This window comes from Gavialis gangeticus, unplaced genomic scaffold (assembly GCF_001723915.1).
Source record: "Gavialis gangeticus isolate Ggan-Ray unplaced genomic scaffold, GavGan_comp1, whole genome shotgun sequence".
Taxonomy (NCBI): domain Eukaryota; kingdom Metazoa; phylum Chordata; order Crocodylia; family Gavialidae; genus Gavialis; species Gavialis gangeticus.
The window spans coordinates 137,966,431-137,981,037 of record NW_017729032.1 but is presented as its reverse complement, the minus strand read 5'-3'; the positions used below and the strand labels follow the sequence as shown (position 1 = coordinate 137,981,037).

General features: G+C 41.9%; 1 protein-coding gene across 1 annotated transcript in view; it reads left to right on the top strand.

The window, feature by feature from the left end:
* Nucleotides 1-14,607, top strand: part of COL4A1 (collagen type IV alpha 1 chain) — a 175,162-nt gene that overhangs the window by 18,479 nt on the left and 142,076 nt on the right. The window contains exons 3-8 of the mRNA XM_019523837.1: nt 9,940-10,029; nt 11,064-11,108; nt 13,232-13,276; nt 13,390-13,452; nt 13,550-13,603; nt 13,737-13,763. Of these exons, the coding sequence (XP_019379382.1) occupies nt 9,940-10,029; nt 11,064-11,108; nt 13,232-13,276; nt 13,390-13,452; nt 13,550-13,603; nt 13,737-13,763 (324 nt within the window). The remainder of the gene's footprint in view (nt 1-9,939; nt 10,030-11,063; nt 11,109-13,231; nt 13,277-13,389; nt 13,453-13,549; nt 13,604-13,736; nt 13,764-14,607) is intronic.

Here is a 14,607-nt window from a genome sequence, read left to right as displayed (position 1 = left end):
GGCTACATTACACTTACTATGAGGTAAGAGTGCACGTGAAGGAAATGACCTTGCTCTGATCAGATATTCATGCCTGGCAATGAACTGTTAAACAATGATCTGGCAACCTGAAATCTATCTGAATTGGCTATCTTGGGAATTCCCTGGCGTGTAGAGTGAGTATAGTATAGTGCCTTTACACCAGTCTCAACATGGCCCGTGGTGGATATTCTCCAGCATCCAGGAATAACTATAACAGTTCCTTGGTGCCATAGGCTTCTGGGCACAACTTACACCCTGAGAATCCTGTAAGCCAGCGGTTGCTAACCTTTTTAGGTTGGGGGTCAGAATGACCCAGTTTGGGTCAGGGGCAGGCAGGCAGGAACACTGCTGCTACCATCATTTCTCCTAGGCGTGGCAAGAGGGAACTGCCTGTTGCTACTGCTTCACCCCACCATGGTGTGGGACAGGGGTGGGCAAAATGTGGCCCGTGGGCCAGATCCAGCCTGCCAGGCCATTCTATCCGGCTTGTGGGGCCCCTAAAAAATTTAGAAAATGAATAGTTATCTGCCCCTGGCTGCCTGTCATGCAGCCCTTGATGGCTTGCCAAAACTCAGTAAGCGGCCCTCCACCCAAAATAATTGCCTGCTCCTGGTATGGGAGAATGCCCTACCATCAAAAAGAGCTAAAGTGTAGCCGAATGCTGCCATAACCCTGTGTCCACAACTGCTTCACATATATTTAACACTGCCATTTCTGTAACTTACACAAGTCCATAAATTCCAGCTCTGGAAAACAGGCAGTCTAAAGCTCATCATGTTTTGCATTTTAAGTGCCTTTAAATACCCTTGTTGTGTGAATACATAGGAGTAACAATAATTAATTCTTTATGAGTGAACCTGTACTTTACATTTTCAGTAAATATGGTAAGAGATGGGTGCAGTTAAGGACAAGCAGCTGAAATTTATTTATTTATTTTTAATCTGGAAAGATATTCAGTCATAGCTCTCCCTCTTGTGGATGAAAAAATAAAACCATCAAAATTGAACTGTTTTCAACACCTGTTCTTTGCTGGAGTTATTCTAAGCCACTGGTGGAAAACGTGCCTAACAGGATGGCAAATGAAGGCCAGTAATTTGACAAGTATCTAACTCAGTAATGAGACCAGAGCATAGTGTTAACATATAAGCTCTATATTGTGAGACGTGTTAGTTCACTGAAAAGCATTTAGATCATAGATTACCAATTTATTAGAGTGTATACAGGTAAATCAACTGGATGCAGGTACACAGGGTTAAATTCAACTTTTATATGGAGCTTGCTGACTCTGTATTGAGTTTTACAAGGCTCTACTGTAACTCTGTAGGTTTTATAACACATACCCTAGAACTAAGCAGGATTATAGTACTGTTAATTCTGAAAGGTTTCAGCATATAAGGATTTTTAGTAGTTTAATAATTGCACTTAAGCCGAAAGTGAGATCCACCAAAACCAACATATTCTTAAAATAGAATTAAGGGAAATAAAAATTACAATTAAGTACTAAAAAGAATTCATAGCACCTTCTATTTTGAGATGAGTATTTAAAAAAGGTAAATCAATTTTGCATAAAACTTTCCAGGAAAAAAATGCTATGTTGGTATAGATGCTTCCCTGTTATGTTTCAAGTAGGTCAGTTTAGCGTTAGTGGAGATGTCTGTGTAAAAGAGAGAGAGAAAAAGTGGTTTACTATGGAATTATACAGGAAACCCTCACTATTTACGGGTTCGGCATTTGCAGTTTCAAATATTCATGAATGCTGAACCTGCTTCTTAAATACACTTAAAGGAGTGCCTCAGGAGCTCCGTGCTTGTCCCCACTAGGCTCCCACTGCTGCCACGCTCCTGCCACTGCTGCAGCCGCACTCCGGCCATTGCCAGAGCAGCCGTGCCCTCCCTCCTCACAGCCACCAGGGGCACTGGGTTCACGAACGCAGATGGTGTTCATGAATGCAGTGCCTTATTCATAGATTTCGCTATTCACGGGGGTTGTGAGAACGTATTCCCCATGAATGGCGAGGGTCACCTATACTACATTTTGGTTTTGATTCAAGCTGCTATCGTCTCTACATCAAACTCAAATGTTTAGCAGTGCATTTTTTTTAGCACCTTCAGTGATTATGTTACAATTGTATTTGGGAGCCTTTGCTTGGCCTTGATCAGGACTTGCATGATAATCCTCTTTGCACAAAGTAGGAGTAAACACAGAGTAAGTGCTCACCTGATGGGCTTCACAATCTGGACTACAGTAACTGCAGGCTATAGCTACTCTTCTGATTAAATAGTTAACATTCAGATGTTTGCTAGGGAAAAATGCAGTGCCTGTAGGTGAAACCATTTGAGTAGTGTAACCCTCAAGGCTTATGGTAAATAATTTGTTTCCATTAAGGTTTTTTGTTATCCTTCTCAGGAATTGCTTGCTAAGTAATCAGTGTATTAAAAAACCTGTTTTTATTGTGAAAGGACTTAAAAAATATATTTATTCTGTGGCATGTACTCATTTATTGTGAATGAAGAAATGAGTAGTGATTCATGTTGCTATCATTCCTGCCTTCCAATAATTGCTCTTTTCATCACTTAAATCAGAGATGAGAGGCCCTTGACTTTGGCCTTTATTATTTTATGTAGCAGATTCTTTTAGTCTAGAAGATATGGATTTTTAGAATTCTAGCTAGCTAAACAAAAAGAAGACAAAAGATAAGATTAACATGCTTCAAGACAGTTACAATATTAATAAAATATCTATGAATATGTCATCGTATTTCATTTTTTTGAGTCCACAGTAGAATATCTACTCTAGGGGGACATAAATCTATCAATCATTGTGGGATCCTACTGGATGAAAGATTCCATATAAATCTGAACGTTTTTGTACACTTCTTACCTCTTCCTGCGGGTCAACAGACATCCCTTCTCTTCCAAAAAATTAATAATATTTCATTAAAAATAAACAATAATTATTAGAGAAATGGGAATTGACAAAATTAGCTACTCTCTAAGCATCAGTTAAAGTAGGCATCCGAATGGTAGAAAGTACAATATCTTAGCCAGGTATATCTACACATCATTGCAATCTCACCCCACTGCAGTGTAAACATAGCCTAAATCTGTAGTAAGTATTAATAGGCATGTCTCTTGCAAATCAAGAGGAGTTATTTCACCACTGTATTCAGCACTGGTTAGGTCTCACTTGGAGTATTGTGTCTTGTTTTGGACCCCTTGCTTTAAGAAAGATGTTGACAGAATGGACAGAGTCTATCAGAGAGCAGGCTAAATGAACTAGGGTTATTTAATCTGTAGAAGGAAAGACTGAGGGGAAGTTGGTTACAGTCTTAAAATACTGTAAGGGTGATTTATAGAGTGGAAGGAGATAGACTTTTATGTGTCTAGGGCAGTAGTCTCTGACTTTTTTATGGTGGAAGTCACTTCTTAGAAGTAAAGGTCACCCCAGGATCTACTGCAACCCTGCCCTGCCCCCCTACCCCATGCACCCATGGGCTGAGGAGTGTCCCAGACCTGGCCAGGCTGGGACCAGATCCCGCCCTGTGCCACAGCTGCACTGATCCATGCCTACCCAGCAACCAGAGGATTGTGGCATTGGGCCAGAGCCTGGCCAGGTCTGGAAGTCTCCGTGGTCCAGTGGTGTGTGTGTGGGGGGGTCTTCCACCCCTAGGTGCACCTGGCAAAGGCCTGGGGGTCAGTGCCCCCCCATCTGTGCTCAGGACAAGGTGACTGCTGCTGCAGGCTGTCTGCTGTGCCATAAGCACAGGTGTGGGGGGCATGGTCCCCAAGGCCTCTGTTGGGCTGTGCCATAAACACACTTTAAACAGCACTTTTATACTTATTTATATGTAGTATAAACTGGGCATGTCTACGCATGCAATTAATATGCCTGAATTTTCTTTACAGAAAATTCAGGCTCATTAAAGCACTTTATGGTGCATGTCTACATGTGGGCCTCCATTGGAAGCAAATTGCACATGACAGGAGAAGCCCAGTCCAAGGCTGCTCTTAGCCTGCTCTGGCCCCCAGCAGAAGCCATAATGACCCCTTATATTTGAGTAAGCCTGGTACTTACTGCATGTGACTATCTTGAATAATGATCTACAGTTGTTCTATGTATGAAACACTGTTTCACAGCTAATTTGGATGGGATCGTGCCAGTCAGCTCAACCTGTGTGGTTCTAGTCTTAATGTGCTTACTTCTCTCTAGAGGGCTGTTAATTTGCTTATAATTTTGACTTTCTACATTTGCCAGTGTTGCAAGGACATGCTGATGTATTGTGCAAGGGCTGGGCTGTAAAAAGCAATCTTGTCAGTCAGTTTCATCCAGCGTGTAACAAGTACTTATTTTTTTCAAGCAGCCTCTCGCTACACTTAATACAAAGTTTATGCTTTCTGTCTAAATTTCTTTTAGTGAGTTTTTCTCTTCCTTCCTCTGGTATGCATTGAAACAATGGAGATACAGATAGATGATTACATGGTGTTGGTTGCATCTATTTTAATTTTTGAGCTTTATGAATTTAATTCTTGGTAGCAAAAGCCAACTTAGTGTTACTTTTGAAGATTTTGCAGCTGTATATGTTGGAACTGGAACAACTGTATATGTAACCATTAAACTCAGATTCTCGTGCCCTTTGTACATAGTCACTAGAGATCTGAATACTTAAGAAAAAGTAAGCTGGAGAGCAGCAGTCATCTGGTGCTTGCCAAGTTATATAGTGTCGATACTTATTGTGTCACTTCTTGTTCCAGTTCCCAGGATAAATGTATATGAGTTAGATGTTGAGCTATTTGTTTGATATATTGAGTGAACAAAGAAATAGAAAATTATGGAGAGGTTTTAAGCATTTTGTTGTAGCGTAAGTCGTTTACTTTCTGAAAACTCTTATTTATTGAGAATGGTGACACTATAGTGTAGGTTAACCAGAGCTAGTTCTGAGTGAGCCAGGTCAGGTCAAAGAACCAATATTGTTAGGACAGAGCTGTGTGTGAGATAAATTACCCTGCTAAGAAAAGAGTAAATTCACTTATGAGGACCTTTATGTTAACATGGTTGTAGTGATCCTCCTGGTCCCTGAGATACATAGGTGAAGCATAGGGGGTGCACGTGCACCCCCTGAGAGCACTGGTGCACCCCCTGAGAGCGAGCGCTCAGGCAATGGGTAGGCAGAGCTATAGTACCCCCCTCCTCCACCCCTCCCGAGAAGTGTTGCTGGCACTTCCAGGCTTGGCGTCCGGCTATGGGGAGGGCAATTGGCCACGGGGGGACCCTCTCCCCACCGCCAACACCAAAGCAACTGCCTGTGGACAGTCCCTGCTTGGTCCACCCTCACTGCTGATGCCCATGTTGCCACCTGTGGGCGGTTGCCCAGCCTCAGGAGCCACCCGTCGCCTATGCTGAGATAGCTGAGCTAGTTCTAAACAAGCTGTCTTTTTACTGCCCAACAATGTGTATCTGTAGATGGACTGAATAGAACTTTACGTTGTGGGTGGGTCCATTGAGCCAATGGTCTACAAAAGGTGTTGGGAGCTTTCCCCGTGTGTTCCTTAGGGACACTACTTCACTTGGAATTCCTTGGTACACTGCTCATATACAGTCTGAACACAAGTGCTTCATTTTTTAATTTTTATTTAAGAGGAAGTGGGATCAAGCAACTAGGGCAGGGGGTAGGATGGCAAACCTCCTGAGCTGCATGGATTCACTAGTAATTAGATTGTCCCCAGTTTTGCTTGGCTGCACAGGAAAGTGTAAGGTGCCCTTAACTCACTGCCTGGTCCTGCCTAGATTGACTGCAGTCATTGGGAGAAGCCGGGAGGGAGGATTTGGGGCTCCTTACTCAGTATTTCCTTTGACAGAAAGTGGGTAGGGAGGGACAAAATGAGGAAGCCCTGGCACTTCTACTACTCACTGCTTCAGTCAAAAGGGTGAGCCCACTTATTCCTGGCTTACCCACTTACTCCCAAACCTCTGAGAGTAGGATCAAGGTTGAAATTTTGACTGAGTCACAAGTCTCTGACCTTTCCTGGGTCATTACAGCACAATGACTTTACACAGAGCAGATTGGAAAGTGGCAATATAGCCTTGGATGAGATGAAGCACTGGAAAGGAGCCATTAAGAGGGTCTTAATATAAATGGAAATTAATCCTATAATCATTCAGTGCAGCTGGGAGCTGGAGAGATGGCAGGCTCTAGTGCGGGGCTTCCCCTGCTGCAAGGGCTGGAGCTACAGGCACAGGGAACAGAGCCTTGAGGATAAGGCAAGCTCCACTCCCTCCTCCGTGCAGTGCTGGCCAGAGCCGTGCCTGCATCAGGCACAAGTGCCCTGACCTCCCTGCCTCCTGCTGCTGCTGCTGGCAGGGAATGGGGGCTGCGTGCCATGGGGGAGTATGTGGGGATCCCTATACCCCTCAGCCTCCCTCACACACCCACACCCTGCCTAGCTGAGCTCTGTGCTTCCGCTGCCCCTCTGGGAGGAAGAGGTGGGGGAAGAGTTCTCTCCAGCCTGCCTCTGTCCTGGGGGATAGGAAGAAGTGGGGGGAAGAGTCCCTATCTGGGGCTGGGCGGCATCCAATTCATCCCCTTCCTCCCCTCCCCACCCCACCGCACAGTGATGGGGGAGAAACTGGGGGAAGAGTCCCCCTCTGGGCTGAGCCAGCCTCACAGAGCCCCCTCCCCATCACCAAACAGGGCCCCACGCCCAGCCCCGTGGCAGTGGGGGAAAGGGGGGGGGGAAGTTCCCCTCTGGGGCTGAGCAGCCCTTGCACTTGCAAACCAGTTCACTCTCTGCAGGTTAGACTAACTTGCAAAGATTGAATCAATTCAGGCTCAGGCTTTTTGAATGCCTGTCCCTACTCTTGGTGTCAAAGTGTCTAGTTTTCTTCTTGTTGCACATTATGTTTTTCATGAGTAATGGTAAACCTTGTCATCTGTCTCTCCTCTCCATCTCCAAGCAGGTCATGGGAGCAAATATCTAGGATTCCATGTAAAATCCTGTTCTTAAATTATACTATATCTGTTTTTATAGATAGACTTGTTACTAGAGTACCAGTAAGGCAGCCAAAACACAAAGTTTTAGAACCGTGGTAATCTATTTAACATTTCAGATATCCTCCAAAGATTTTAAAATAATTACTTCCACATTTCTTCGGAAGTCTCTTCTTGGATCGTGACCTTTTTTCATAAAAAAAGTGTTTTTCAAGTCAGTCTTAGAGTTAAGAGTTTGTAGTTTTTGACTGGAGACTTTCTTGTTCTGTTTTTGTTTTCTTTTCTCTTTTGTGTGTGTAATCTTTTACCTTCCCTGAGATTCTAGCAATCGACAGCCTTGAGCAAGCATGCTGGGTAATAGTAGTGGCCATAACATTTAAGCATTTACTGAAAGAAAAAAAGACTTTTTATCAGAGGATTAGTTTTTTGATTAAATAATGCTGGTTTGTGTGCTTTTCAGGGAAAATTTTTTGTTTTTCTTTTTTGAGAAAGTAAATATATTGTCCAAAATTAAGTATTTTTATTTAGAAATGCTGCCTAGATGTCTCATACCCTATGATATGTCATGGCCAGAGGTCCCAAGATGTAGTGCCTTCCATATTCAAAATGATACATGATTGTGGGTGCTGTCCAACCAGGAGACCTGGCCTCCTGAAAATAAATGGAATCAGAAGTACAATTTCTATGAGCACTGCTTGTGAATTTCTAATTAAATAATTTCTAATTTCTAATGCAAATATTTTGGTGAAGAACAGAATTTTTTTCCAGGCACATGCCCCATTTTCAAGTACCAGTATGTCAGGGAAGAGGATTTTTTCACTGCTTTTTTAAAAAAGAATTCCTCTTAAAGGGAGGAGAAAGGGGCAGGACTTTGACTACAACACATCCAACTTTCATGAGGACCCTTTGGACACAGGTCCACAGGATGGCATCTCTTTGGGAGCACTGGGTCTGTCTACACATTCATAAATGCGCTGTAGTTACTGTGCATTAAGTTTAGTACTTGGATAACCAAGTACTAAACTTAACACACAGTAACTAGCGCCACTGTGCAGTAGTGTTGGTGGATGACTTTTTAGGGATACTAACTGCACAGTAGCATATTAGCATGAGTTTTGCCTTGCATGGTATTACGCAGTAGAATTAGGTTACTGCATTGCTATCACCTCATGTAGATGCACCCACTGAAACCCTTCCCCTTAGTATGAGGATTTGGGGGAGAAAGGAAATTCCAGGAAGATTTCATCCTGTAGGCCAGAGAGGAACTCCTGCTATAGGAATAGACATGGAAAGCATCACTTTTCAGAACTCTTGGCCATCAGGCTGGTTTTTACACTTTTCTCTCTCCTGCCTGTGATGACTGGTTTAATTCTCTTATGGCCCCTCTTTCATGTCCTCACCACCTCAGTTTGATTCTACCTGACCCTCATATTCTACTCCCTCCCTTCCCCGTCTTTTCTCTGGCCATGTTGCTTCTATGCCCTTCTCTTCTCTTTCACCTTTCCATGTAGTTGATACCCTCCTTGTAGAACTCAACACAGACAATTAACCCCCCACCCCCAAAAACCAACCTTTTCCCTCAAAAAAAAATGTGCAGCTAACATGACATCTGTCATTTACCCCTTAGTTCATTGCATATCTGTTTTATTTCCCTTTTCCTGCCCTCTGTATTCCCCATCTATTTGGATTGTAAATTCTCTGAGATTGGGGTAGGCTCTTACTCTGTGGGTGCAATATCTAATATTATAAATCTATGTTTTTGGTTGGCCCAAGGTGCTACCAGATAATAAATAATTAAATAAATAATCCTTATGCAGAGCAAGCAGTGTGGGGTGTCTTTGCTCTTCTACCTAAGCTGTGCACCTGCATAAAAGTCTAGTTCCAATTTGGTTGTATGTCAGTTTAAGTCACATAGTACTTTACAGTTTCTCATTTTGCAGTTTCAGTTTTGTTGATTGCATATATCTGTGTGTGTGTGTGTGCACATGCGTGCATGCAAGCACGCTTTGAAAATATGACTCATTTTCAGTGTCTGCTTGGCTTTCAGTTGTCTATAGTGAGGTGCATTTTCCTTTGCCTTTTTGCATATCATAATTGTTTTTCTTCTCAAATGTACTGCAATTCCTCCCTACTTTACATGGTAGTTTAAAAGGAACAGTATATTCTGTGTGGTTACGCTTCCTCTTGTCAGTTGTAGACATACTGATATATTTTTCTTTTCCTTCTGTATAAATTCTGCAATCCTTGATCAGGTAAAGCTGCTAATGATTTCATTAGTGACATGACAGTTTCCATTAAGCAGTATTACCTGTTGCTTAATGGAAATAATGTCTGCCAGGGGCAATGGAGTTCTAATTCGGTGAAAATTTAAGTAGCTAGAGCATTAGTCCAGAAAGTGATATAGATTTAGTTTTCAATCTGTTAACAGAAGATTTACCTGATTTAAATAAATATAGAGCTGTACCCATCATTAGGAGAAAAAAGAAACCTTCAAGCCCAAAGTTTGTGAAAGTCCATCTTTTGGCCCATATTGCAGGAAAGATTCCAAAGGGTGAAAATGTTTGTGCACTGAGACACTTGGGAGGTGATTTATCACAAACTTTCCTGGATTTTAGCTCCACATTACCTGCTCATACTTAACTGGCAAAGTCTATAGCCCCAAAAGCTGCTGGAATAGCTTGTTTATAGGAGGAGTGATGGTGATAGTTTTAAACACAGACCCCCATCTGCAGCTTTTCATCTTCTTTTTACTGGGTTTGGGTATTTAAATTACTATTCAATTTAGTAATAGCTGCGTAGGTCTACAGTTAGGCCAGAATGGAGAGTACATATGGATGGGCTATAAAGTCTTAGGGTAAATGGATATAGACAGTTCAGTGGTTAGAAGTACTGGAAAAAGTGTCCGATGGCTGATGTATCTTTTTTCTTTATAGGGTGAAAGAGGTTTGCCTGGACTACAAGGTCTGATAGGATTTCCTGGAATGCAAGGACCTGAAGGTCCTGCTGGGCCACCAGGATTTAAGGTAAGTTATATTTAATATTTTTGGGTATGTCAACACTGTACAAGTCAGTCCCATGCAGCGATACCCTGAGATCTGCAAGGGGTACTTCTATTAGTGCAGCTATATTAGTGCAGCCCAATCTAATAAGTCCTGTTTCTCATCAGAGCTAATTCACCCAGCTGCAGCACTGTGCTGATATGGCTGTGCCAGTTGTGCTTAACCTCCCATCCAGGGATCCATGTCATTTGGCTCATGAGGGCTTCTCATAGATGTAGAAATTTGACAGCAGGGGAGTAGTGGAAGTGTTAGTTGCTGCAACCCTGGGAGCAATTAACTGCCACTGCCAGATTCCTGGATCTGTGGGGAGCTCCATGGACCAGATGACATGGCTCTACATGCCAGATCATGTCAGCATGTGCTTGTACCATGGCTGGATCCAGTGCTTGGGGTTAAGCCAGTTCACAGGGTTGTGCGACAGCCAGATCCAGCATGTGGGCTTGTGCTATGGACCAACCCCACACACAGGGGCATGCCTGTAGCCCAACTCCACATGCTGACCAGCCTCATGCTGATTTAGCATGCAGATCAGCCCCACACCACTCATCTAAGTAATGGGGTTGGAGAGGTTGAGCACCGCTAAGTTGAGCACCCCTGGGTTATACTGTTTCCAATTCCAGAGCTAGCACGTGCAGAGCTAGCAAGGGTGTCTTATACATGGCACTGGCTTGTGCCATATAGTCACACCTCTATATGATCAGACTTCTTCAAAGCAGGGGTTGACAACTTACAGCCTTAGGGCCAGATCTGGCCTGTGAAGAGATTGGATCCGGCCTGTAGCAGTTCAGTGAAATGGCAGCTTGCTCCAACCACAGTGGCAGAGGAGGCATCCTCAGGATCCTAGTAGCTGCCTTTTTCTATGTAGTTGTCTTGCAGCATCTGCTAACAGCTGAGGAGTGTGGGGATGTCAGCAGTTGCCCTTAGTGATAAAAAGGTTGTCAACCCTTCATCTAAACCATTGTTGCTGTGAAAGACAAATGCATCTGATTTTCTTGCAGGGTGATACTGGAGAACCAGGGCTGCCAGGAACAAAGGGAACCCGAGTGAGTACCTGCTTGTATTTGTTTAATAGTTTGTAAGAGAGCTTTCTAGGAGATGATATCAAGTGAGGTTCCCCAGGGGAACTGAAATCTGTTCTGGGTCCAGCATTGTTCAATTATCTTCATTAGTAATTTAGAGAATGGAATTGAGTATTCGCTTAGTAAATTTGCTGATGACAGCAAGCTGAGTGAAGTGACAGACAATTTAGAGAACAGACTTAAGATTCAGAATTACCTTGATAAATTAGAAAAATTGTCTGAAATGAACTATATTCAGGAAGGACAAGTGAAAAGTACTGCATTCAGGGTGGAAAAACTAGATGCACAAAATGGAAAACACATGGCTAGATTGCAGTACTGGGGATTTACAGTAGATTGCAAGTGCTTACAAGTCAACAGTAATATCTTTGAAAAATAGTTAAAAGCATACTGGAGTGTATTAACAGAAGTTCTATACTCAAGTCATGGGAAGTGGTTCTTCCACTCAGTTCAGCACTGGTAAAGTCTTACCTAAAGTAATGTGTCTGGTTTTTGGCATTGCATTTCAATTTGTCTACATATTTATTGGAAAGAATCCAGGTTAGAGCAACAAAAAAAATTTAGAGGCCTAGAAAACATGACATAAAATAAAAAGAACTGGAATTATTTAGTCTGGAGAAGATGTAGGAGGGCTTAGAATACAAAAAAGGTTGTTACAAAGAAGCCAACAGTCAATTGCTCTCAAGTGTTCACAGGGGACAGGGTAAGAAGTAGTGGGCTTAACTTGCAACAAGGAAGTTTTGACTTAGGTGTGAGGTAGATCTTTCTACTCTGAGGGTGCTCTAACACTGGAATAGGCTACCCAGAGAAATGGCAGAATCCACATGATTAGTAGTTTTTAAGTGCTGGCTAGGCCAAAAATTATCTGGGATGGTTTAGACAGCTTATCCTGTCTTGAGCAGGGATATTGTTTAGGTGGCCTCTTCTCCAGTCTTGTTTTTCTCTGCAATCATGGTCTTCTGCTACCATCATGGTGTTTATCATTCTGCCAATAATACCAATGGCCCCTGGCCTTGCTACTCACTTTGCGTCTACAGGAAGAGCCCTCCTTAAACTTTATCACCAAGCTGCCTCTATTACCTTATTTAAAACCACCTTGCACTTCTACCAAAACACCAAGGCCCGTTCTAGGTATTCCTATGATATTGCAGCTGTCATTCTTGCTATTGTCAATTCTGTATGATTGTGACACATCTTACATTTTTGTTGCTTGAAAGAGAACCTGAGATGTTTTTCTGCTGAAGGCTATCTTGCTTTGCATTTTGCAAAAATCTATGTACAAGAATTCTGCTGACCCATTTTGTGGTCCTCCCTTCCTCTCTAGTGGCTCTGCTGTATAGAGGTTGATAATCAGTTGTAGGCTGTGAACTAAGGGAGTCTTAAGTTATCAAGAGATCCACAATTCAATCCCTAATGCTAATAATAAATCTAGTGTTATGCAGATTTGGATGCATTTTACGACTCTGCATGTTCACCACCACTGACAGGTTGTTCTTTTAATAGCACTAAGAAGTTTCAGGATAAAATTGTATCACCTAAGCTAGAGTGAGCACATGTATCTTTCTGGCTTGCTAGGACTTAAGTTTGAAAACATTAGAAGACTAAATAAGTCAGTAGCATGAGAAGGATGCCATCAGACAAAATTCTGATTTGTTAAACCAGCGACTGTTTGGTAAAAAAAGAATATAATCATTTAAATTCTGCAATTGTTAGATCAATCAGAATGAAATTGCTAAATTAACATGACTTATGTGAGATGAGGAAGCAACTGCAGTAGTGTGTTACCATCATCTTTTATTGCATAAAGATAAATTTATAGTAGATTTTATAGTATGAGCGACTGTGGTGAATGTGCAAAACTAGAACTGCTTAGTTTTATTAACTGTGCTTTAAAGTTTTTATCCGGTCCCTATTGTAGAAAACAGAAAAATAAGATTTTTCAAAATTAAAGAAAAAGCCAAAATTATTTATTTATTTTAATTTGCCTATTAAATAACATAGTTAAAATTTTGGGCTAATTTTGTGATTCTGTCTTATAATTTTGAAATGTTTATGTTCTCCTCTTTATACGTTTTCATTAATTACAGGGCCCACCAGGTTCATCAGGATATCCAGGAAACCCCGGCCTTCCTGTATGTATGAAGCATATATGTATTTACAAAGAATGTCAAAGAACATCAAAGATTACATCCTGCCTGGATCAACGTTGCCTTGGTAACTGTTTCTGCTTTTGTCCTAACTGCAGGGTATCCCTGGACAAGATGGCCCACTTGGTCCACCTGGTATCCCAGGTTGCAATGGCACAAAGGTTGCAATTTACATTTTTAACTATAATTTTCTTGTGTATAATTATAAACCCCAAGAAAGTATTTTTTCAACAGAGTCATTCTTTTTGCTCTCTTTAGGGTGAAAGAGGTCCCGCTGGTCCTCCAGGCTTACCTGGATTGACTGGGAGCATAGTAAGCAAATATTTTGATGCATACTTCACTCCTCCTGCCTGTGATTCTTTAAATTTTAAATATTGTGAAACTTGTATAGCAGTAACAATGCATGCTTCAAAAAGGGAGTAATTTTAAAGTATTTCTTTTCCAGGGACCCCCAGGACCTCCTGGAATTAAGGTAAATATTGTTCTTAAAAATGAACGCACTCATATCAGAAGTAAAAATTCAAATTACCTATGCCTACTAAAATTAGCAGCCCTTAGTTTTTGGGCTGCAACATTTTTACACACAAAATAATTCCATTGCTCACAAAAGACTCAGACTGCCTTCCTGTGCATAAAGTTAAGCATGTGCAGAAATCCTATATATAGAATAAATATTATAGCTGGGCTACAGTGACAGAGCATAAAGTAAATCCTTTTCAGTATGTATAACCAGCCTGATGCTCACCCTGTCGCATAGAAATCCTTAACTTCATTTTAAGATTGAAGCATATATGTATTTTGAAGTTATCAGGCTAACTTCAGCATTTCACCTGCTGAGTCAGTTTTCCACAGAGATTTTCTTGAGATATAGCTCGACAGCCAGAAACATCAGCCAGGTCTTTTACCTATTAAGTAAACAATTGAATTTTAGTATATATGAAAACCAACTGCATAGGTAGCTAAGTATGTGTTACATTCTCTTTCATTCTAAAGAATAAAATATTAAATCAAGAGGGAAGTATTTCTCACTTGAGCCACGTCTACACAAGTGTGGACATTTGTCCAACACCTTCATAGTTTCATAGTTTCATAGTTTCTAGGGTCGGAAGGGACCTGAGCAGATCATCTAGTCTGACCCCCTGCCATGGCAGGAAGAGCACTGGGGTCAAATGACCCCAGTAAGGTGGTCATCCAACCTCCTCTTAAAAACCCCCAGGGTGGGAGCCTGCACCACCTCACTTGGAAGCTGGTTCCAGACTCTAGCCGCCCTGACCGTGAAGTAGCGCCTCCTGATGTCCAACTTAAACCTTCCCTCC